Below are 23,495 nucleotides of genomic sequence, written 5' to 3' on the forward strand. Positions count from 1 at the left end.
ACGTACTCCGTAACCGTGAATTCTTTAGTGCCGTGTGTGGGACTGATGTAAAGTCCCACGAGTCCAAATTTCCTTCCTATTTTAGTGTTCCATCTAGTAGCCCACAATCTCTCAATTTGACACGTAAGCATACATTAAAAACTAGCTTAAACCCGTGCAAAATTGCACGGGCATGTATAGATAAGGTTTTACAATTTTATATTGGTATCATTATATTTGTCAATATAAAATTGTAAAACCAGCCTTACTTTACACATTAATAGACCCCACATAAGACCACCTTTGACCATCGTATTGATAACCCCCGGAAAGCTTGTATTTTCACCTTTCCAACGAGTCCAAGAATACCTCAAACCGACATCGGTTGCTATGTCAAACATCGACTGAAAGTTACCCCATTGCAAAATATTAAGTCCTTCGGCCAAAAAGTCGTGTTTGACAACAAAAAATTTATTAAAGGCTGTGTTTTACAAACTTTTTTTTAAAAGTGGTGTTTGGAAAAAAAAAATTTAAAGGTTGTGTTTGACAAAAAAACCCTAATAAGAATATATAACATTTTACGTAAATGATCTACATTAGATTAAAATTAACTTGTTGCTTCAGTGCGTTAACCATAAACTGATTCAACATTGACATGCAGGATTGACCTATAAAAACAGAAAGATATATTATATTCTTTGCCGCAATGGATTAACCAAAAGAATTAGGGTGATGCTCATTCATAGACACAAATGACCATTTTACCCCTTTATTTCATTTCTCAAATTTTCAATTATCTCTCTATTTAATTCCACCACCTCCCCCCCCCACTCCTGCCACAACTTATTCCATAAAACCCTAGTTGTAAAACTAAGCCCAATCAATTTGAATTTAGGTAACTTTGAAGCAAAAAAAAATGATGCATTGTTAATGGAATTAGAATAATAATTTGTTCAATTTATGAATTAAGTGCATCATTGATGAATTTGGTAGGATTCTATTAATTTGTTAGAGGAAGAGAAGAATAGAGAAGAAGAGAGAACTTTTTTTTTAGGTCTCTAGGCAAATGGCATACTATGAAAAAACAATGGAAAAAGGTCCATGATAGAGTAAAACACGTACATGAAAGAGCAACTACGAAGAATTATATATACTCCCTATCATTATTTACTATTTTTTTTTTAGTCTTTGAGTGGTATTTTAATCAAATGTAAACATATAATTGAGATGGAGGGGTAACACAAATTGATGGATAACTGGAATGCTCCCTTATAAGCAGTTTTAGCCTGCAAATTTAGGATCGCCTCATAAAAACATGTAAGTATATACAGTTATACACGCGCTTCCAAAATCAAATTAAACCCAAGATCATAACTGTAGGACGAGAACAAATATTTTAAGGAAGTATTATTAAATCCGATGTTCCGGGGAAATAAAAGGACTAAGAAGACCAATAAAAAAAGGTCAAGTGTGCATAATCATCAATCTTTTACCCTTATTAAAAATGAGTATACCAACTTATTCATACATATATATCATTTTTTAATAAAATAAAAGTTGGTATTAGAAAATTAAAAACTTTACAAACAATATTAATCATTAACACTATTCTGGTATTTAAGACTGTCTTAATTTACCCTTATATGAAAATGACTATACCAACTTAATCATACATCTTTATCATTTTTTTAATAAAGTGTAAAACGTCTTAAGTTAAGACGGTATTAAGCTAGACATACTCCCAAAAATTAATCTCCATTTCTTTATATTGAAGATCTCTTATGTAAAATTTTCATATCTTTTGCCGATACGATTCAATACAAAATATTTAAAAAGAATTCACAAAAGTTGTCGGAAATATGTACTTAAGAAAAAATAGGGTACGTAATTGGCGTGCACAATAGTCAATGAACTCAAAATTGAGCACCAAAAGAACTTTTCTACAGTAAACTGCGTGAAATTATACTACAAAGTAGAGAATTTATTAAAAGATCAGCATGAAGTAGAGTGGCAAAATCATATTAAAACCTACAATTCACATTTATCCATTTTTTAATAATCGATAGTAATGCGTTGTCGTATTTATAAGTGATCTGTAATATATCACAATCGGTGTGCTTGATATTCTGAAAATGTATCTTTGTCGTATCATGCAGTATATTTTGCATTTTCACTCTGAATTAAGAAAACAAATATACTGTGTGATACAACATTCTTTTAATATTGTACGGAATATATTGTATATTTTGTCTTTTAAATTCAAAGATCATCAACAAATTGGATTGGTCTCCATAAAAGATACTCGTATAATTTATATTCCTCCATATGCAACTAATTTTTGCTATAGTAGTGTTTTTCATTTTTCATTTTCACCCCATCTCCGTTTTTTTTTACATTGTTTGATTAAGTCTAAAGATATTATTTACGCAGGATTGGAAGATAATTTTATATTTAATGTATTGATTGATGAAAGATTAGTTTCCATTTTTTTTTTTTTTTTGCAGTTTGAGTATAAAGATTATAGAAAGATTTCATAGTTGGCAGAAAAGGAAATGGAAAAGCTGTCAGAAAAGGAAATGGAAAATCATTCACAATTGGCATTTTTTTAGTGAATATATTGATTATTAAAGAATATCAAAAGATTCTCTGGGATAGTAGGCGGGAAAATCAGTACTGAGAGTGAAAGTGAGACTGCCACGTGTCTAGTGGTTCTTGTATTATACTTTTATATAGATAGATAAATATTTACATATCATAAAAGGATGATGTGTTAAAAAATTAAGGCAATGAGACAGATGAGACTGAGGATCCGAACTAGATTTTCACTTTTTTAGGGTTTCTTGCGTGTCCATTGGGCTAGCCCCGTGCGAAGCTTTATTTTCAGTCTATTTGGTTTCTTGTATGTTTAATGGGTGATGAGTAGAGAATTTAGTCGTCATTCCTACTATCAAAAACAATTTATAAAGAACCCAAATTAAGTAGTATAATTAGGGTGTCGGTCTCAAGGATGGCGGGGGCTTACACGATAATTTAATTGGGTCTTAGTCTAGTCAAATAAAGAGGGAGATTGATTGAATACTAGCAACTGATTTTAAACTAAAGCAAGCAATTAATAAGATGTACATGTGTAAACAATTGATTTAAAAACTAGGGTAGTCGGGTTCCCCTAAGCAAGGCAAGTTAACAATGTGTGTCAAATGGTTTCTGGGTAATTGTTAGTGAAGAAAGTGAACTAACTTCTTAAACTCGTCTTAAGACGGACACAAAATCTTCATTAAGCATCCTATCTCATCATAAACATGCTATCAAGCAACCACATAAACTCTCATTCATGAGGAAACTAAGCAAAAATTGAAAAAAAGCATGAACTCTCATACACACATTTCAACAAACACCTTATATGCATGACCATAAACACTAACATTATCACCCAAAAACATTATTAACATTTAACAACCCATTTTATTAACTTAAACCTCCACTTAGGTTCCCCCTAACCCTAGTGGGTGACTACTCACACATGCTTACAAAGCAAATGTAAACAATTGAGCAAAAGCAAACAAACATGACAACAAACATTTTGTAAAGATGAACAATTACTAAGTAACAAATGGAAATGTAAACTATTGAATAAACAAAGCAAATGAAGAAGAGAATTATACCAACAATTAGCAAAGATTGCAACTTTGATTGAATTAAGGAAGAAATTCTTCAATATCCTCAAAATACAACCCAATAACTAAATGTAAACAATTGATATTAACTATTACTAAGCTAATTAAGGAAGTAATTAATGTTTGATTAAGGAAAGATTAAAGTTTTAATTAAGGATTGCATAAGATTAAGGGAGTAATTCTAGATCTAGGGTTATATGTACAAATGATTAAGGGAGGGGGTATTTATACTATCCCCTTGGATTAAACATAAGGAGAAAAGAATGAAGCCCAATTCCCGTCAGAGATCCCCGTGCCGGCCAACCGGCTGCCGGCCTCCCTGTCGGCAGCGAGTTCTTTTTTTCCAAATGTATAGAATTGACCTGGGGTTGTTCTCTGCCGGTGGACCGGCTGCCGGCCTGCCGGCAGAGGACACCTCTTGCTTGGTTTTTTTCTTCAATTCTTCAATGAGCTGGTTGCGTGTGCCGGCTGACCGGCTGCCGGGTTGCCAACCGGCAGCGAGTTCCTTTTCTCTTTGCTTCATTTCTCTCCTCCAAATTGTCTAAGGTATTGGGAGAGGTTCCCTTCCGGTGGGGCATTGCAGAGCCGCCGCCGGCAGAGAACTTCTTCAAAGAATTCCTCCTTCTTTTCTTCATGCTCTCATCGAATCATCTTACTTGCTCCGATTCATCTATAACCGCCTCAAATCCTGCAGGAGGGGCACAAAATCATAGACGAGGAGATCGGACACAAAATGCAAGATAAGAGATACAAAACCGACTCAATTGGAGTCGGAATACATGAAAATAGAAAGGAAATTCGGTGTAAATAAATCATATATAAAACCTCCCCTCACTTGAACCTTACTCGTCCCCGAGTAAGTAAGTGAGGAAAAACGAGACTCTTAGTTAACTAAATGCTAATCTAGACTAATAATATTCGATGGTAGGCAATTAACATGCCTCCTCCGTCCCTTCAACTCACAATGAAACATAATGAGGTATACGTTCCTTTGCAAGGCAAGTGGGGGCTTGCGGAAAATTTAGACACATCCACATCAAGGCACATAACTAAGCATAGGATGCATCAATCAAAAAGTCAACCACTTTCCTCATCTAAGCGGGGGTTTTGTTTTGAAAAGTTAAAGGCCTCGGTCGGGAGATACCATCTCATAGTCTTAGCGGGGTGTCAATCCCCTAGTGATGGCTCAAGCAACCTACACGTGACAACCGAATTCCTAAGAAACACATTCAAAGGCGGGAAAAGGGGAAACAAAGCCTAACCTTCGAGATTTACAAGACAACTCAAGATTCAACCAATTTGACCCTTGACTAAGAGGACCTAGACTACCGAGTTCCTCACGGTTTTCACTAGTCTCTCATTTTTTAAGAACGGGTAATTTTTGTGCCAAAAAGTAACCAAAATCACTCAACTACTCGACTCGTGAGACATGCCCGCAATATAACGTGGAATCCACTCCTACAAGACCATTCATGAGATGCAAAAAGGGAAATGCGCATAAAGAGAAACGAGGGTTGTAACGGGGCTAGGTGACGGGACGAATTGGGTTTGGTGCAAGCACCATTTTGGAAAAATGTGGAAGTACACATCAAGAAGTTGCCAAAATTCCATTTCTTCCACTTTATTACAACAAATGAGTAACGTCTACACCCTAACAAAAAATTGGTTTCCCAAATTTATGCAAAAATTGTGCAAACCCGACTCACTTTGGAAAAGACATGAAAATCATCACCTTATTGCAACAATTGAGTAACGTCTACACCCCTAACATGAACTTGGATGGCCAAATTCAAGCAAAAATTGTGTAAACCTAACTCACATTGGAAAATCATCATATGCCCTTTTATTTTGCAACGCCTTTTTCTACTCCTTAATGACGAATTAGGAGTGTTGCTCGGCTTTTTCACATTAAACAAAGTACAAGTGAATTTTTTTTCTCACATTTTTTTCTTTTCTATTTTCTTTTCTTTTCAAAACCTCTTTATTAAAACAAACCAAATGAAACCATTATTCCGACTCAACTCATCAACTAGGACTCAAATACCCTTCTTCATACAACCGACAACATGTAAGCAACTTTCTTGATAAGGGAAGGTTGTTTATGGTATGTAGTTTGTTTTGTAGGTGCCAAATGAAAGGTTCAAGCTCAAAAGAGGTTAGCAAAATCAGACCTGGTCTAAAGGGTCGAAAATTAGGCTTATTTGGCAATGTGAGGCTTAAGAACGAAATACAACGAATTGTTTCAAATTATGCACACAAATGAACATCTCATGGTCTAAAAGGAAAAAACGCCACGCTTATGCAACGTGATATGACATGCCACGCAAGGAGCCTACTCACAACCTAAGGGAGACTGGGTATGGATGTACCGGTCTCAAGGAGGCTCTAAATCTCACATGTAAGTAGCTATGTCGAAATCTAGGTCTAGACTACGGTCCTTGGTCTCACAAGGTGGTCAATACTCTCCGGCCAAGCCTCATTTCCCGGGTATTTGCAAGCAAACACCCTAACAAGGAGGTCACAAAGTGCAAGCCACTAAGAGGGAGAAAGACACGGCCAAGATAATGTCATCATAGAGGGTATTATTCTCCCTTCCTAGACCACATTTTGTTAAAAAATATGTACAAACTCGATGCAAACGGAATTTAAAGCACAAATAAACATTTACAAGGTATGAGATGCAATACTAAACTAGCAACAAGAGTAGACATGCAAACAATTTTTTTCTAACCTAGCAGCACATAAGCACACAAACCAAGTTCCAAAATGGAACATCCTCATCAACATTTCCCATCCTCCTCCAGATATACGACAATTGTAAAAGAAAAGGAAAGGGAAAGGAGAAAGGGATAAGAAGGATCAAACTGAGCGGTCTTCTAGTCTCCTAATGCCTCCAATGTTCCTTATGTGCCTGCGCCACTTGTTAGACAAACGTATATATACAATGCAATATTTTTTTATTTTTTTTTAAATTTTTAAATTTTTAGGCATTTTTTGGAATTTTTATATCAAATTTACGTATATATATACAAATATAAACAAATATACACAAAGTGGATATTTTCCTCCCCACACTTGAAGTTTACATTGTCCTCAATGGAATAAAGTATAGGGAGTGAATGGGAAAAATAAGAAAACATATTTTTGGGTTTTGCAATTTTTTCGAAAATGAAAAGCATATTTTTGTTGTTTTTGTATTTTTCTTAAAATTAAATAACATGTTTTTTTTTTGGGCCTCCTCCCCACACTTATTATGTACAACATCCAATGACGGATGAAGTGTGATGAGAAGGCAATTTTTGGGAAATAAAAGCAACATATTTTTGGTTTTTTTTTTTTGAAAATTAAAAACATGTTTTTGTGTTGTTTGGAATTTATGGAATTTCCTTCCCACACTTATTTATTTACATAGTGTGTGGAGGAGACTCGGAAAGTAAATGCATATTTTTGTGATTTTTGATTTTTCAATTTGTTTGTATTTTGAAAAGAGGACGCAATGCATGAACTATCCTATATGCAATATTGAAATTACGATGCAAACTATGCTAGATGAATGCAATTCCTATATGTGACAATATTTTAAATCTAATGCAAGCCTAAATGAATGCAACTAAATGATTTACTAGGCTAAATATATTATAAGTAATCTAAATGCATAGGAAAGTAAATATGAATGAGAGAGTTTGGATTAAGGGAGTCATACTCGGCTTTGGATTGGATTGGGAGCAAAAGTAGGCCATAAAGCTAGGCCATCTAGGACTCGTCGTCCTCCTCCTCATCATCATTTCCGGTTCTGAACTCGGGTTCCCGGATGAAGTCATCCGTGTTCATGCCGATTGTTGAGTCATCCATCCCCGTAGTCAAGTCAATGTCGACCTCCCGCCCCGCTCCCGAGCCACTTGCAAACCCGACATCACCAAAAATGGAGGGGGTGCTTCTAAACCATTGAGTCTCATGCCCCTCCCCTTGAGTAGAGGCCGGGGTAGGGAAAACGGGGGCGCTAATGTAATCCGGCCGAATGTTCATGTCGGTGTAGGCAAAGCTCTTGTCCTTGGGGTACCCACCGTCCGGCCCAAGGTAGTAGGAGGGGTAAAGGCCAGAGGGGTGGTTATATTGCCTCCTCCGATAATCATCATAAATAGGGAATTGGCCCACCGATTGGTCAAAGTAAATCCTATCCAACCGTTGTTGCAAACCGAGCCTCTCACTCGCGGCCTTTTGCAAACCCAATCTCATGTCGTTCATAAATGTGACCAAGTCGGAGTGGAGCGGGGTTGGTTAAAGAGTGTGGCTTGATGAGGCTCCACCACCAAATTGAGGGTTCGAAGGATTGGGTTGGAAGACGGATGGAGTCGGCATCATGAACGGAGAGTAGATTCGGTCTCCGTTGGGTTGTCCCTCCCATAGGTGATTGGTGGATTTTGGGGAGGTTGGGACGTGTCTTTCTTCGCTTCAATTTCAAGAAGCTATGACTCTTGGCCGGGTTTGATTTTCATTTTGTTGACATTTGGGAGTGGGATTGAGTTCCGCTTTTAGATTTGCCAATATTCAAGGCCGTCAAAAGAGTTAATTTTGATCCACTCAAGCGACTTCATCATGTAGTCTTTTGTTATGTAAGTCTCTCCTTGAAGATAATTCATGTCAGAGAAGTCCACCGGTTGGTCCATGTTTTTGGCGATGCGGGTGATGATGCCACCCACATGTAGGGGAACTTTTTGCCTCGAGGAGTTAGCCAATTTTGCCAAGTGGAGGGCCATGTGGTGAGCCACATTGATTTTATAGGGTTTAGGCTTTGTGATTAAATAGGAGCCCAAAATTTCGAGCTCAATCACCCTAAACACCCAAGGTGCATCGATGGCTAAGACGGTGCACCCCATAAATCGGTGCTAAATCCTCATGGGTGCATTGTAACAAAAAGTAGCCGGCCTTTTCACCCCATTTCTATCCTCCAAACCCGAGATAGCCTTCCATACCCTAGAAAAGTGTAGTGTCTCGGGTGCCTTGTGGGTAGGGGCGTTTTCCGACCCGAAAATTTGTGCAAGTCGGAAAAGGGAGATAGTATGGTCTCGATTCATGAGACGGAAATGCAATTGGGCCACCATCCCGGTTTGCCTATCCTTATCAAGACGAAGGCTACTCAAAAATTCCCAAGTAATACGGAGGTAAGTTCGATCAAGGATATTATACATTCCTTTCATACCCATGCCTCTAAATAAGGCCTCCATTTCCTTATCTATTCTAAGGTTTCGCATGGAGGGACGACAAATAAACCGAGTCGGGGTGAGGGGCGTCACTTAAAGAGTATAAATTTACCTTTTTTAGTTTGTGTGGCAAACTCAACCTCCGGGAAGTCGGGATCCGGGTTTGTATCATTAGCCGCCGTCTTGACTAGTTGTTGTTGTGCCCTTGCGAGGTCGCCCCTTGTTCTCTTTTCTGCCATTGATGAAGGATTGGAAGGTTAGTGGTGAATTAGGGGTGTTGGTTTGTTGAATGTTGAAGGTAAGGAGGGGGTTTAATGGAGTATGGGTGTGGAAAGAGAGGGAGAGTATGTTTAGAGGGAGAGAAATTCCGCAAAAAAAAAAAGAGAGGGTTATGGTGATGAATGTCGGGTATTATTGAGGATATCAGGGCTCTGTGCCGGTGGGGGCAACGGCTGCCGGTCCACCGGCAGGGAGTCCTATACCTTTAATTCAAAATTTTCCATTTTTTTTTCAGAATAGCAAAGTCTCGCTACCGGTGGGGGCACCGGCTGCCGGTCCACCGGCAGGGAGATCCTCTCCTTCTCTTTTTCGTTCCTTTATTCACCAATGCCAGGTTCCCTGCCGATGGGCCGGCTACCGACCTGCCGGCAGGGAACACTCCTTCCTTCATTTCTTCGTTTTTTTCTTCAGTGGTGGGATTCTATGCCGGCTGCCGGTGTAACACCCCCATACTCCAAGTGCCTTACCAGGACCATTCAGGTATAAGGATGCTACCATCTCGGTTACCCGAGGTAATGATAGTCAAATAGACAATAACGAAACAACATTTAAATAGAAATACTTTAGCGAAAGGTTACAATCTCAAAACTAAATCCAAAATACGAGTACATGTTCTTAAAACCAACTGTCTACTGAAACAACTGAAATGTTTATTAAACTACTAAGCTACAGCGGAAGACTTCTATCATTAGACGGTGGCACATCCCAGCTATCCCAGTAACTCGACTCATACCTGCTCAATAACTGCTCACCATCCCCGAATGGATCACCACAGTTTTTAAAACATTAAACGGGTCAAGACTAATCACACAATTTATATAAACTAACAATACAAGAAAAACAAACATTTCAATCATCACGGATATTCTCCGAACTCCAAACCCAACTCCACAATCCCGACTACACACTAAAGTGTGTAGCCCTGCTAGAGTACCCATCGCAACAAAGTCACTCCTTGCCGCGATGGGAGACCGCACCGTTCCCACCTAAGCCCCGCTCATCTCCATCGAGCGATAAACCCAAGTCCATTAATGTGCACACATCCTTCGTGGCGGGTTCCACAGAAGGCGAATCATGGGCGTGAAGCCACTCCCGCAAGTGACTCCACTCAGCCAGGGACGCACCCCGAAGAACACAGACAGATACAATCAATCACAACTACTATCAGCAACCAAATCCAGCAATCGTCACAATACGAGTATGATAATATTCAACAACCACAAAACACCACAACATATTATGGGACTAATACTGAGTAGGGAAACCCTACCTGGAAAGCACAACACAATCAGACGATCTCACAGCTGATATCAAAACGCTTCCTCTACGAATCCTCCTCCTAACATACAAGCATACAATCACTACCAAGCACAAAATACAACAAAACCCCCAATTCCCAACATTAGGGTTTAACCAACTTTAATGAAGTACTATAAAAACGGTACATAGATCTTACCCTCGACGCAAGGATCACAACGGTACAAAGAAAGGTAAAATCCGACCTTCCAAGCTCCGGGATTTGCCAACAATGCGATTGATGCGAAGAACGTAGTTTGATTTCTCTCTTTGAAAGTAATCAGGTTTTAAAAGTGTTTAAAGAAAAGTGATGGAAGTTATTATATACTTAATCGCATTATTAATAAAACCCGAGAAATCATCCCCCGTAAACCGGCTACTCGATCGAGTAGCTGAGGTACTCGATCGAGTGCCCTCTTACTCGATCGAGTATCTACGTTACTCGATCGAGTACCCAACAGGTCAGAAACTATTTTAAACTGCAACTCACCCTTACTCGATAGAGTAAGGCCTACTCGATAGAGTACTCAGATACTCATAAATCCGTAGTATTACAGTCTTCCCTCCTTAAAAAGAACTTCGTCCCCGAAGTTCGAACCACAACAAAACAAAGACTCACACTACAACACTCCCGACTCAAGAACCAAAACAAACTCAACATAAAATATGTTACTAACCCAAACTCAACCCGACTCAACGACAACAACTATACCGACACAACATAAAAAGGGTATAAAAACTCTTAAAAACACTTTGTGATCATCTCCTACCCCCCTAAAAGAAACAAGGTTACGTCCCCGTAACCATACATACCTAATCAAAAAGGAAAGGGTAACGCTCTCTTATGGCCTCCTCTGCCTCCCATGTAGCTTCCTCAGTCTCGTGGTTAGACCAAAGGATCTTAAGCAAAACTGTCTCACCACTCCTAGTCTTCCTAACCTTCCGGTCAAGAATCTGCTTAGGTACCTCAAGATATGATAAGGACTCATCTAGCTCTAAGCTCTCTGCCTCTAACACATGTGATGGGTCACTCACATACTTTCGTAGCTGCGATACATGAAACACATTATGCACTCTTTCTAACGCAGCTGGTAAAGCCAGACGATATGCAACCTCTCCACCCCGCTCTAAGATCTCATAAGGCCCGATGAACTTCTGACTTAGCTTGCCCTTCTTCCCAAATCTCATAACCCCACGCATAGGAGAGACTTTCAGAAGAACCTTATCCCCAACCTGAAACTCTATATCCCGGCGATGTAGATCCGCATAACTCTTTTGCCTATCCTGAGCTGCTCTCATCCGTTCCCTGATCATCTTAATCTATTCAACCATCTCATGTACCATCTCTGGTCCTAGAACCTTTGCCCAAAGATCTTTGTCGTCCCAACAAATCGGACTCCTGCATCTCCTCCCATATAAAGCCTCGAACGGTGCCATGCCAATACTAGTGTGATAGCTGTTGTTGTAAGACAACTCTATCAAATCCAACCTCTGTTCCCAGCTACCACCAAAGTCCATCACACAAGCTCGTAACATATCCTCAAGAGTTTTGATTGTTCTCTCAGTCTGACCGTCTATCGCAGGATGAAAAGCTGTACTCATCTTCAAAGTTGTTCCCAAAGATTCCTACAACTCTTTCCAAAACCTTGAGATAAATCTCGCATCTTGTAGATACCTCATTTCCGCACCTCTCGCAAACAACCCGGTGATGATTGGGCCGCATGTTTGCTACGCGGAACGATTTGTGACAGTTCATAAGTTTATCGTCAAGTGATTGCTTAAACACTAATGTCTACCTCTTAGTTGTCATCTACGTGCCGATACGGTCGTTTTGACAGTAATTAGAGTACATTTGGAGTCCGGGCCTAAAACCGTCTTCATTTTCTGATAACCGTGTAATCCCGAGTCAGAATGTTCTGGAATGTTCCGGATATTTCTATTCCATATTTTTATAAATATTTCACAATCTTTATCCTTTGGTAAACAATTTCCCGTAATATTCACATAAGATATTAAGGAAAACCAAATTATTCCGTCCTACCATAACTTAAACACGGAAATCTTTCTTCCGCAGGAGGAAACCACTTGGGAACAGACGCAGCAGGTGTTGCGCCTCTTCCAAGAGACGCAGTAGCTCGCTGCGCCTCTTCCCGTGTCCTTTCTCGCGTAATTTTCGTATCTTTTTCATATCTTTCCGAGATTCACTTCCAAAGACTCTCCGAAACCCTAATTCCTTCACGTGATTAGTATAAATAGGAGCCTTCGCTCCTCATATTTCTCACGCGAGTGTCCGCCCTTCTCTTCTCCCTTTGCATTCTAGACCTTTGTTCTTACTTTTTGGCGTCTACGTGCTTGAACTTTTGACCACGTAAGCTCGGATCCTTCTGAGTACCAGCCTCGTTTACATGACCGACCAATTTGACCAACTCCACAATAATCAACTTAATTAATCTAATCGTTTTCCTCTTACGAGGGCACTTTCTTTACATTCGCGTCGAGCATCACTACTCAATATCTTAGTTCATCTCGTTTCGTCAAACATGTAAGTCTGAGGGTGTAAATCTCTCTTTATTTATTGTATTTTACTTTTTGTATCATCAATTGTAAGGTTTATGTCGAAAGTACCTCTTAAAACCGATTTATAAAATCGTGTTCAAAACCTCTTTTTACGGATTTCCAGAAGACAAACCGTCGAGAAAGGACGCAGCAACTGCTGCGCCTCTTTGAAGTAGCGCAGTACCTGCTGCGCCTCTTCGTGAGGGCGCGCGATTCTCGCTTCCTTTCTTCTTCCTTCGTCCTCTGTAATTCGTTGCTTTTATTTGTTTTATTTGTTTGTTCGTTAATTCTTTGACATAATAGCATCCTAACTTCACATGTATATTATTCATCATTAACATGTTTAATTCATCATTAAATTCGGCTTAAATCCCTTATAATCCAATATTTGCGGGTTTTCGTCATAAAACTCAATCCGGGTTGTAGGAATTCAATTCATCAGTATTGAGTTTATGGAATTCATCATTGACATATTTTCATCTGTCTTTTGTCATGTTCGTCATTAATTCGTCATTAATTCATCATGCTTAGTCTATTTATTTCACCCATGTCACTTATCAACCATTCATCCATGTAAATAATTCGTTTAATTCCGTCTCATCCATGTTTTATTGTTTTATGACCCCTTAATCGCATGTAAATAACCTATTAATCACTTTCATCCGAGTAAATAATTTAATCAATCTTTAAATTTACCGACGAGTATTAACAACACGCAATTAAACCCGCCGGAGCGAGATTCAAAGTCAGAACAGACGCAAAGAATCGCCGCGCTTATTCAAGAGACGCAGCTCACTTTGCCTTTATTCGAGGTTGAATTCTGTCCCTGAACTACGTTTTTTCCTTGACTTAGTTAACCAACTTACGTATTAATTAACTATTATTCGTATTATCGCCTTCTGTTTTGTTCGTTAATTCATTCATTTATTCGTTTTCTCAAATTATCCGTTTTAAAGGTATTTTCGACATAAATCGCCTAATCCATTGTAATTATTGTAATTTTCTTTGTTGTAATTTTCTTTATTGTATTTATCATTATTTCTTGTATCATTTGTATGTTTTCACATGTAATTGAGCATTAAATCCTACTTCGACTCAATTGTATGCTAAATTAATTGTCTACCGACTTAGCCTAATTTTCACATGTTAGGATTAAAACTTGGATGTTGCATTGCATGCATATAGCCGACGATATATCGAGTACGAATGATGTCCCTAATCATTAGTAGAGGCCGCTATCGAGGCGGGCGGGATTAGGTGTTCGATCAAAAGAGCTTCCTAATATGTACCCTCAACCCTTACTCCATATCTCTGTGAACATCCGTGTTCATTGGCATCCACGAGAGTCATTCTAGACATAGAATGCTAAGGGTAACGATTGCTTAGTGTTCATGTCTCTACTTTGTGTCTTGACATGGCACGAGGTATTCGCACGGTTCCAGTTTCCCATAAAAATTGGTGGCAACTCCAACAAAAATGCAAACGCTTGTTCTCTTCCTCCCAAGCGCCCCCGTGGGTCCCCCGCTGTCCACACATCTCTGTCTGACACTATGTCCTTAGGGACTCCATGTAACTTTAGCACATTCTTTCGATAAGCCATAGCTAATTGTGCTTTAGTCCATGTATATTTCATTGGCACAAAGTGAGCTGACTTGGTCAGTCGATCCACTATTACCCATATCATGTTGTTACCCTGTTGACTCTTTGGCAAACCCACGATAAAATCCATAGAAATGGATTCCCACTTCCACTCAGGTACCTCTAAAGACTGAATCTTACCTTGTGGTCGTCGTTGTTCCCCTTTAACTCTCTGGCATGTCAAACAACGGCCACAAACTCACTTTTCTTTCTTCATCCAGGCCACCAAAACGTGTTCTTCAAGTCCTTGTACAGTTTGTCACCACCTGGATGTACTGAATATGGTGTACAATGTGCCTCAGTCATGATAGTCTTTTTCAGCTCCTCATCATTAGGGACACACCACCTACCATCGAACCTCAAACTACCATCTGTGTGAGTAGAAAATCGAGACACTGTCCCTTTCTCTACTCCAGCTCTCCACTCCACCATCTTAGGATCTAAAGCCTGTTTACCTCGAATATCATCATAAAGATCAAGTCGCATCACAAATCTCCCACAAAGATCCCCTCTCTGCATCATATGTATCCCAAACTTCCCTACCTCATCTCTCAACCTCATCAAAGATAGAGTTGTACACATGGAATGTACACTCTTCCTACTCAAAGCATTTGCAACAACATTGGCTTTCCCTTCATGGTAGATAATATCCATGTCATAATCGCCAATCAGCTCCATCCACCTCCTATGTCTCATGTTCAACTCCTTTTGAGTGAAGATGTACTTGAGACTCTTGTGATCCGAAAATACCTTAAAGGTCGCCCCATAAAGGTAATGTCTCCAAATCTTGAGAGCAAAACACCATCGCACCCAACTCTAGATCATGTGTAGGGTAGTTCTCCTCACACGGCTTCAATTGCCTAGAAGCATAGGCAATCACCTTACCGTCTCGCATCAACACACATCCAACCCATTCTTTGAGGCATCCGTATAAACCTCAAAGTTCTCGATCCTTCAGGCAATGCTAAGATAGGAGCTATGGTCAAACGCTCCTTTAATGTTTGGAACGCCTTCTCACAACTCTCATCCCAACGAAACCTATTCTCTTTCCTCATCAAAGCTGTCATAGGTCTAGCTATCTTGGAGAAATCTTTCACGAACCGTCTGTAGTATCCAGCTAAACCCATGAAACTCCCGATCTCAAGAACATTCTTTGGTGCTTCCCACTTTGTCACCGCCTCAATCTTTGCCGGATCCACAGCTACTCCCTCCTTAGAGATCACATGCCCCATAAAAGCAACTTTCTCTAACGTAACTCACACTTGGACAAACTTAGCATACAACTCATGCTCCCTCAAAGTCCGCAACACAATCCTCAGATGCTCCTCATGCTCCTCCTTAGTCTTAGAGTAGACTAAGATGTCATCGATAAACACCACCACAAACTTGTCCAAAACTGCCTCAAGATTTTGTTCATCAAATCCATAAACACAGTAGGTGCATTAGATAACCCAAACGGCATCACCATATACTCATAATGGCCATACCTCGACGCGAAAGTCGTCTTTGGTATGTCCACCTCTCTAATCTTCACCGATGGTACCCCGACCTCAAATCAATCTTAGAAAAGACCGATGCACCACTCAACTGATCAAACAGGTCATCTATCCTTGGCAAAGGATACTTGTTCTTCACCGTCACTCGGTTGCTCTCACCGTAGTCTATGCACAACCTCAAACTCCCATCTTTCTTCTTCACGAAAAAGAATGGTGCTCCCCACGGCGATACACTAGGTCTAATGTATCCCTTCTCTATCAGATCATCTAACTGTTTCCTGAGCTCCTCCATCTCTTTAGGACCCATCCGGTACGGTTCCTTAGAGATTGGCCCCGTCCCCGGTTTCAACTCAACTGTGAAATGTATCTCCCTCTTCGGTGGCAACCCCGGAATCTCCTCTGGAAAAACATCTGCAAACTCTCCCACCACCGGTATCGATCAACTCGTCGGACTCTCTATCCGGTCATCTCTCACATGGCATAAGATCAAAGGGCATCCCTTCCTCAGATAAGACTTCAAGGTGACAGCTGCAATCAACTTAACTTTGGGTTTGACTAGAAACCCACGATAAGACACACTAACACCCTTAGGCCCTCTCAAAGACACTTTCTTTTGATGACAGTCTATCTTAGCTTTATACTTTCCCAACCAATCCATTCCGACTATCATCTCAAAACCGTCAAAAGGAAACTCTAGCAAGTCTACAGGTAGGTCAACTTACCCAACTATCATAGACACATCTCTAAACAACCTCCCACATGATACAGACTCACCCGAAGATATAAAAACTTTCTCACTTACAGACTCATATACCCTCAAACCCAACCGTTTAACATGACTCAAAGATACAAACGACTGAGACGCCCCCGAATCAAACAAAACAAAGGTATGAATACCATTAACAAGAAAAGTACCAGTGATAACATGTGCATCATCCTCAGCTGCTTTCTTGTCCACCATGAACAATTTTCCACTGGTCTTCTGTCCACCTCCCTGGACAGTACTGGCTGATGTGGTCGGCTTAGCACCCGACCCCTGGTTGTTGTTGTTGTTCGTAGCTGGTTTTTGATAAGAATTACCGCCATTGTGGTTACCTCCACCCTGATAGCTCTGACTTCCCCGGTTAGACCACGACCCAGACGGTCTATTGCTCGCATAACTCTGTGCGGGTCCCCGAGAATAGCTCCCGAGCCGATCCCCGAAAAGCTCCGGTGCACTCGTGCACTCATGTCTCTTGTGGCCTACACCGCCCACGCCCAAAGCAAGTCATCCCCAACTACCACTACTACTCCCACGGCCACGCCCAAAGGAAGCCCCAAAGACTAAACCCCGACCCCAAAGAGAAACCCTCTAGCTTGATTGTGGTTGCCTTTCTTGTGACTAGATTGGCCACCACCCTCACTCTCAGCCTTCCTTTTCTCAACACCCACTCTCTCCTGAGCCATCTCCACCAACCTCTCAGCTCTCCCAGCCCTCTCATAAGCTTCCTTAACATTAGTAAGGACTCCCACAGGTAGCTTATCCATGATCTTAGGGGTCAACCCCCTCTCAAACCTCAGCGCCAGGTTCTCCTCACTCAAACCCATATCCTTAGCATACCTAGACTTCTCATTAAACTGCTTGTAGTACCCAGCAACTGACATATCAGATGTACTCTTAAACCCATCAAACTCCTCTCTCAGCTTACTCCTCACATGTTCCGGTACAAAACTCTTTCCTCATAGCCCTCCGAAACTCTTCCCAAGGTATAGCAGGTAAGCCCTGGTTCGCATACATCTCCCTCGCACTCACCTTCACCTTATCCCACCACTCGCCAGCTGCTTCCCTCAGGTAGAACGCAGATTGTTCTACTCTCATCTCATCAGGACAGTGAACCGGGTCTAGTATATTCTCCATCTCACGATGCCAGTTGTCAAGAAGGTTTGGTTCCCCGGTCCCCTTGTACTCTTTTGGGTTAAACCTCGCTATATAGAGACTGATCTTAGAATGATCAACCTCCTTATCCTTATCTTTTCCCACTTTCTTTAAGGCCTCCGTAAGAGCATCCTGATGCTCCAACATCTTAACGATATCATCTATGTTCATGGTCTCAGCTCTCGCATAAAAAGCGTTTCTCTTGGGCGGCATCTTGAAACTATATAAGAAAGGGTAGACATAAACATACGCACTAAAACCTCAAAACACGAAACGGATCGCCAGTAACACACTCGATCGAGTGCCCAAACATACTCGATCGAGTAAGAGGCTACTCGATCGAGTGCCCACCATACTCGATCGAGTGCCTCGACATCAGACCCCAAACAGACCTTCTGATCTCTAACATACTCGACCGAGTAGCCAGGCTACTTGATCGAGTGACCCCCTACTCGATCGAGTGCCCGAGGTACTCGATCGAGTGCCCAAAAACACGATTCTGGTTGAAAAATTGTCAAATACCCACTCGATCGAGTCAGACCCACTCGATCGACTCGTGCTAACTCGAATATGCTACCCGCATGCTATATCATATCCCAACATACTACACAACTTTATAAACTCAACACTATACTATAGTTAAGCATGCGATTCTACCAAGCTTTTCATATGATCAACAAAACAATTATATCATGTTATCAAATGCCACATAGTAAACATCCAACATGCTTCATGTTCAAACAACAATTCTATATACTTCATCAACCTTTCATTTACAAACTCAATCTCCTACTCCAAACATCCAACAATTACAGCATACATCACCACATTCACATGTAAACTAACAAACATCACATACGACCTTGACATATACCCCCCATGTGACCGGTTCAAAATTGTGGGGCGAGTTCGCGACTTTAGGACGTCTCCCAAGCCTTTGCATTAGCTCCTACAACCTTTACCCCGGGTTCATTTTAATTGACTCCCTATATTCATTAGATTCATTGGTTATAGGTTTCAGGATCGTCGCTCTGATACCATTTTGTAACACCCCCATACTCCAAGTGCCTTACCAGGACCACTTAGGTATAAGGATGCTACCATCTCGGTTACCCGACGCAATGATAGTCAAATAGACAATAACGAAACAACATTTAAATAGAAATACTTTAGCGAAAGGTTACAATCTCAAAACCAAATCCAAAATACGAGTAAATGTTCTTAAAACCAACTGTCTACTTAAACAACTGAAATGTATATTAAACTACTAAGCTACAGCGGAAGACTTCTATCATCAGACGGTGGCACATCCCAGCTATCCCAGTAACTCGACTCATACCAGCTCAATAACTGCTCACCATCCCCGAATGGATCACCACAGTTTTTAAAACATTAAACGGGGTCAGTACTAATCACACAATTTATATAAACTAACAATACAAGAAACAAACAGATCAATCATCACGGATATTCTCCGAACTCCAAACCCAACTCCACAATCCCGACTACACACTAAAGTGTGTAGTCCCGCAGCAGTGCCCATCGCAACAGGTCACTCCTCGCGCGATGGGGACCGCAATCGTTCCCACCTAAGCCCCGCTCATCTCCATCGAGCGATAAACCCAAATCCATTAATGTGCACATCCCTTCTGTGGCGGGTTCCACAGAAGGCGAATCATGGGTGTGAAGCCACTCCCGCAAATGACTCCACTCAGCCAGGGACGCACCCCGAAGAACACAGACAGATACAATCAATCATAACTAATATCAGCAACCAAATCCAGCAATCGTCACAATACGAGTATGATAATATTCAACAACCACAAAACACCACAACACATTATGGGACTAATACTGAGTAGGGAAACCCTACCTGGAAAGCACAACACAATCAGACGATCTCACAACTGATATCAAAACGCTTCCTCTACGAATCCTCCTCCTAAGATACAAGCATACAATCACTACCAAGCACAAAATACAACAAAACCCCCAATTCCCAACATTAGGGTTTAACCAACTTTAATGAAGTACTATAAAAACGGTACATAGATCTTACCCTCGACGCAAGGATCACAACGGTACAAAGAAAGGTAAAATCCGACCTTCCAAGCTCCGGGATTTGCCAACAATGCGATTGATGCGAAGAACGTAGTTTGATTTCTCTCTTTGAAAGTAATCAGGTTTTAAAAGTGTTTAAAGAAAAGTGACGGAAGTTATTATATACTTAATTGCATTATTAACAAAACCCGAGAAATCATCCCGAAGGGCTACTCGATCGAGTAGGTGAGGTACTCGATCGAGTGCCCCCTTACTCGATCGAGTATCTACGTTACTCGATCGAGTACCCAACAGGTCAGAAACTATTTTAAACTGCAACTCACCCTTAGTCGACAGAGTAAGGCCTACTCGATAGAGTACCCAGAGACTCATAAATCCCTAGTATTACAGCCGGCCTGCCGGCAGAGAATCATGGTCCTTCAGATTTCTTCACTTTTTCAATAAGGGGGTGTTCCTAGCCGGTGAGCCGGCTGTCGGCCTACCGGAAGAGAACACTTATTTCTCCTCAATTCATTAATTCTTCATCAAATTGAAATATGCTCGCTGCCGGTGGGGGCACCGGCATAAGAGCACTCTGCATGAAATTCATCCCATTTCTTTCCTTTTTATCTTCTTTCATTTTTTCACTTTATCCTTGTTCAAATAAACCCGACTCCTTCACTTGCCCATTTTCTCGTGTTTTCCACTTTCAAACCAACGCATCATGTCAAGAATTGGGCCAAGTGAAGGGTCCTGTCACACAATCTAATATGTGCCAAGCACGATGTTTCCAAATTCTCTCATAGTCTAACTATATGCATGTTATATACAAGTGGTGGTTCTTGTGGAACTCCATCAAATCGCTTCAATGTTAGAGATTCAAACAATTTCCTCCTCGGGAAGTGGGTCCCCGAGGTAGAGCACTTTGATAGTGCCCTTCTCATCACCATCATAGTATCGCTTCACCCTTTGGTCATTTACTTTGAAGGTTTCACCTTCTTCACTCCAAAGTTCAAATGTGCCACTAGGGGAGATGTCCATCACTTTGAAAGGCCCCGACCACCATGATCGGAGCTTCCGCGGAAATACTTTGACTTTAGAATGGAAAAGGAGCACTAGGTCTCCTACACTCACATCCTTCTTGACTATCTTCGCATCATGCCACTTCTTCATTTGATCCTTGTAAATTCTTGAGCTTTCATAAGCCTCCAATCTTAGCTCCTCGAGCTCACTCATTTGTAGAAAGCGCATTTCACCGGCCGCATTAATATCAAAGTTCTTCTCTTTCAAGGCCCACTAAGCTTTGTGTTCAAGCTCCACCGGAAAGTGGCAAGCTTTCCCATACACAAGCTTGTAGGGAGTGGTGCCAAGAGGTATTTTGTACGCTGTTCTCAATGCCCATAATATATCCGGGAGCTTTTGGAACCAATGCTTTCGGCTCTTGCTAGTCACCTTCTCCAAGATAACTTTGATTTGGCGGTTAGAAACCTTCACTTGCCCATTAATTTGAGGGTGGTAGGCAAGGGCGGTTTTATGCCGCACTCCGTGTGACTCTAGCAACGCCTTTAAGGTGCTCTTGCGGAAGTGGGATCCACCATCACTTATAACCACTATAGGGGTCCCAATTCTTGGAAAGATTGTTCCCTTGAAGAGTTTTATGACGACCTTACTATCATTGGTAGGGGAGGCTACCGCTTTAATCCACTTAGACACGTAGTCCACCGCCACCAATATATACTCGTTTCTACAAGAGTTGGGAAATGGTCCCATAAAGTCTATACCCCAACAATCAAAGAGCTCAATCTCCAATATATTTGTGAGGGGCATCTCATTCCTCTTTCCGATGTTGCCGGTGTGTTGACATGCATCACATGATTTTACCAAGTAGTGAATATCTTTGAACATAGAGGGCCAATAGAATCTGCCTTAGAGGATCGTCTTGGCAATGGTTCTTGATGTGGCCAAGTGTCCCCCATAGGCCGAATTGTGTACCCGATCAACGATTTCCAAGCCCCCCCTCTAGACACGCACCTCCAGAACATCCCATCCCCACACTTACGGAACAAGTGGGGATCATTCCAAAAATATCGCTTGGCATCATGCTTCAATTTCCTCCTCTCTCTTGGTTCAAACTCATCTGGTATAAACCCATTTTCCAAGTAGTTAGCAAGGTCCTCGAACCATGGAGTTGTGGTGCTAACTCCCATGAGACTATCTTCTCTTAGCCATTCATTAATTGGCCCACTTTCATCTTGAATTCCATGATTTTCAACGGTTAATCGAGATAGGTGATTGGCCACAACGTTCTCGGTTCCCGCTTTGTTCTTGAGTTCCAAGTCAAACTCTTGAAGCAATAAAACCCACCTCAAGAGCCTTGGCTTGGCATCCTTTTTCACCATGAGTTGCTTTAGAGCGGTGTGATCGGTGTACACCACTACTTTAGAGCCAACCAAATATTGCCAAAATTTCTCGATAGCATGAACTATGACCAACAGCTCCGTCTCTGTAGTTGAATAGTTGCATTGGTCTTGGTCAAGAGCTTTGCTAGTGTATTAGATGATATGGTGCCTTTTGTCAACTACTAGGCCTAAAACCGCGCCCACCGTAAAACCCGACGCATCACACATAATCTCGAATGGAAGATTCAAATCTGGAGCCCGAATTATAGGAGCCGAGACCAAAGCTTGCTTCAACCTATTGAATGACTCAAGAAAAACTTCATCAAACACAAAAGGCACATCTTTGAGGAGAAGTGAGGTTAATGGCTTTGCAGTCTTCGAAAAGTTTTTAATGAATCGCTTATAAAATCCGGCGTGGCCAAGAAAACTCCTCACCCCCTTCACATTTGAGGGAGGTGATAAATTTTCTATGACCGCCACGTTGGCTCCATCAACCTCAATCCCCTCTTGGAGATAATGTGACCGAGCACAATCCCCTCTTCAACCATGAAATGGCATTTTTTCCAATTTAAAACTAGATTGTGCTCTTCACATCTCTTCAAAACATTTGTTAAATTAACAAGTCCATGGTCAAATGAGTATCCATGGACACTAATGTCATCCATGAAAACTTCCATGTTCTTTTCAAGGAAATCCGAGAAAATGGCCATCATACACTTTTGAAAGGTGTCGGGTGCATTACACAACCCAAATGACATTCTCCAGTAAGCATAAACTCCAATGGGGCATGTAAATGTTGTTTTCTCTTGGTCCTCCGGATGGATTGGGACTTGGAAAAATCCGGAGTATCCGTCAATAAAACAATAGTAAGCATGCTCCGCTAGCCTTTCTAACTTTTGATCGATGAAGGGGATGGGGAAATGGTCTTTGAGGGTGGCGGCATTTAGTTTTCTATAATCAATGCACATCCGCCACCCGGTCACCGGATGAGTAGGTACGTGAGTCCCATCCTCTTGTTCCAC

The 23,495-nt window shown here is 41.1% G+C and overlaps 1 protein-coding gene across 1 annotated transcript; it reads right to left on the reverse strand.

Moving 5' to 3' along the window:
• Positions 1 to 20,953: 20,953 nt before the first annotated feature.
• On the reverse strand, positions 20,954 to 21,310 carry LOC141651923 (uncharacterized). The gene has a single exon (XM_074459613.1). The coding sequence runs from the start codon at positions 21,308 to 21,310 to the stop codon at positions 20,954 to 20,956; it is 357 nt and encodes a 118-aa protein (XP_074315714.1).
• Between the last annotated feature and the right edge of the window lie 2,185 nt (positions 21,311 to 23,495).

The sequence above is a fragment of the Silene latifolia genome, chromosome 4, assembly GCF_048544455.1.
Source record: "Silene latifolia isolate original U9 population chromosome 4, ASM4854445v1, whole genome shotgun sequence".
NCBI lineage: Eukaryota > Viridiplantae > Streptophyta > Magnoliopsida > Caryophyllales > Caryophyllaceae > Silene > Silene latifolia.

Excerpts from the sequence above, each read along its gene's own strand:
- LOC141651923 (XM_074459613.1), bottom strand. The coding sequence starts at position 21,310 with ATGAGTGAGCTCGAGGAGCTAAGATTGGAGGCTTATGAAAGCTCAAGA.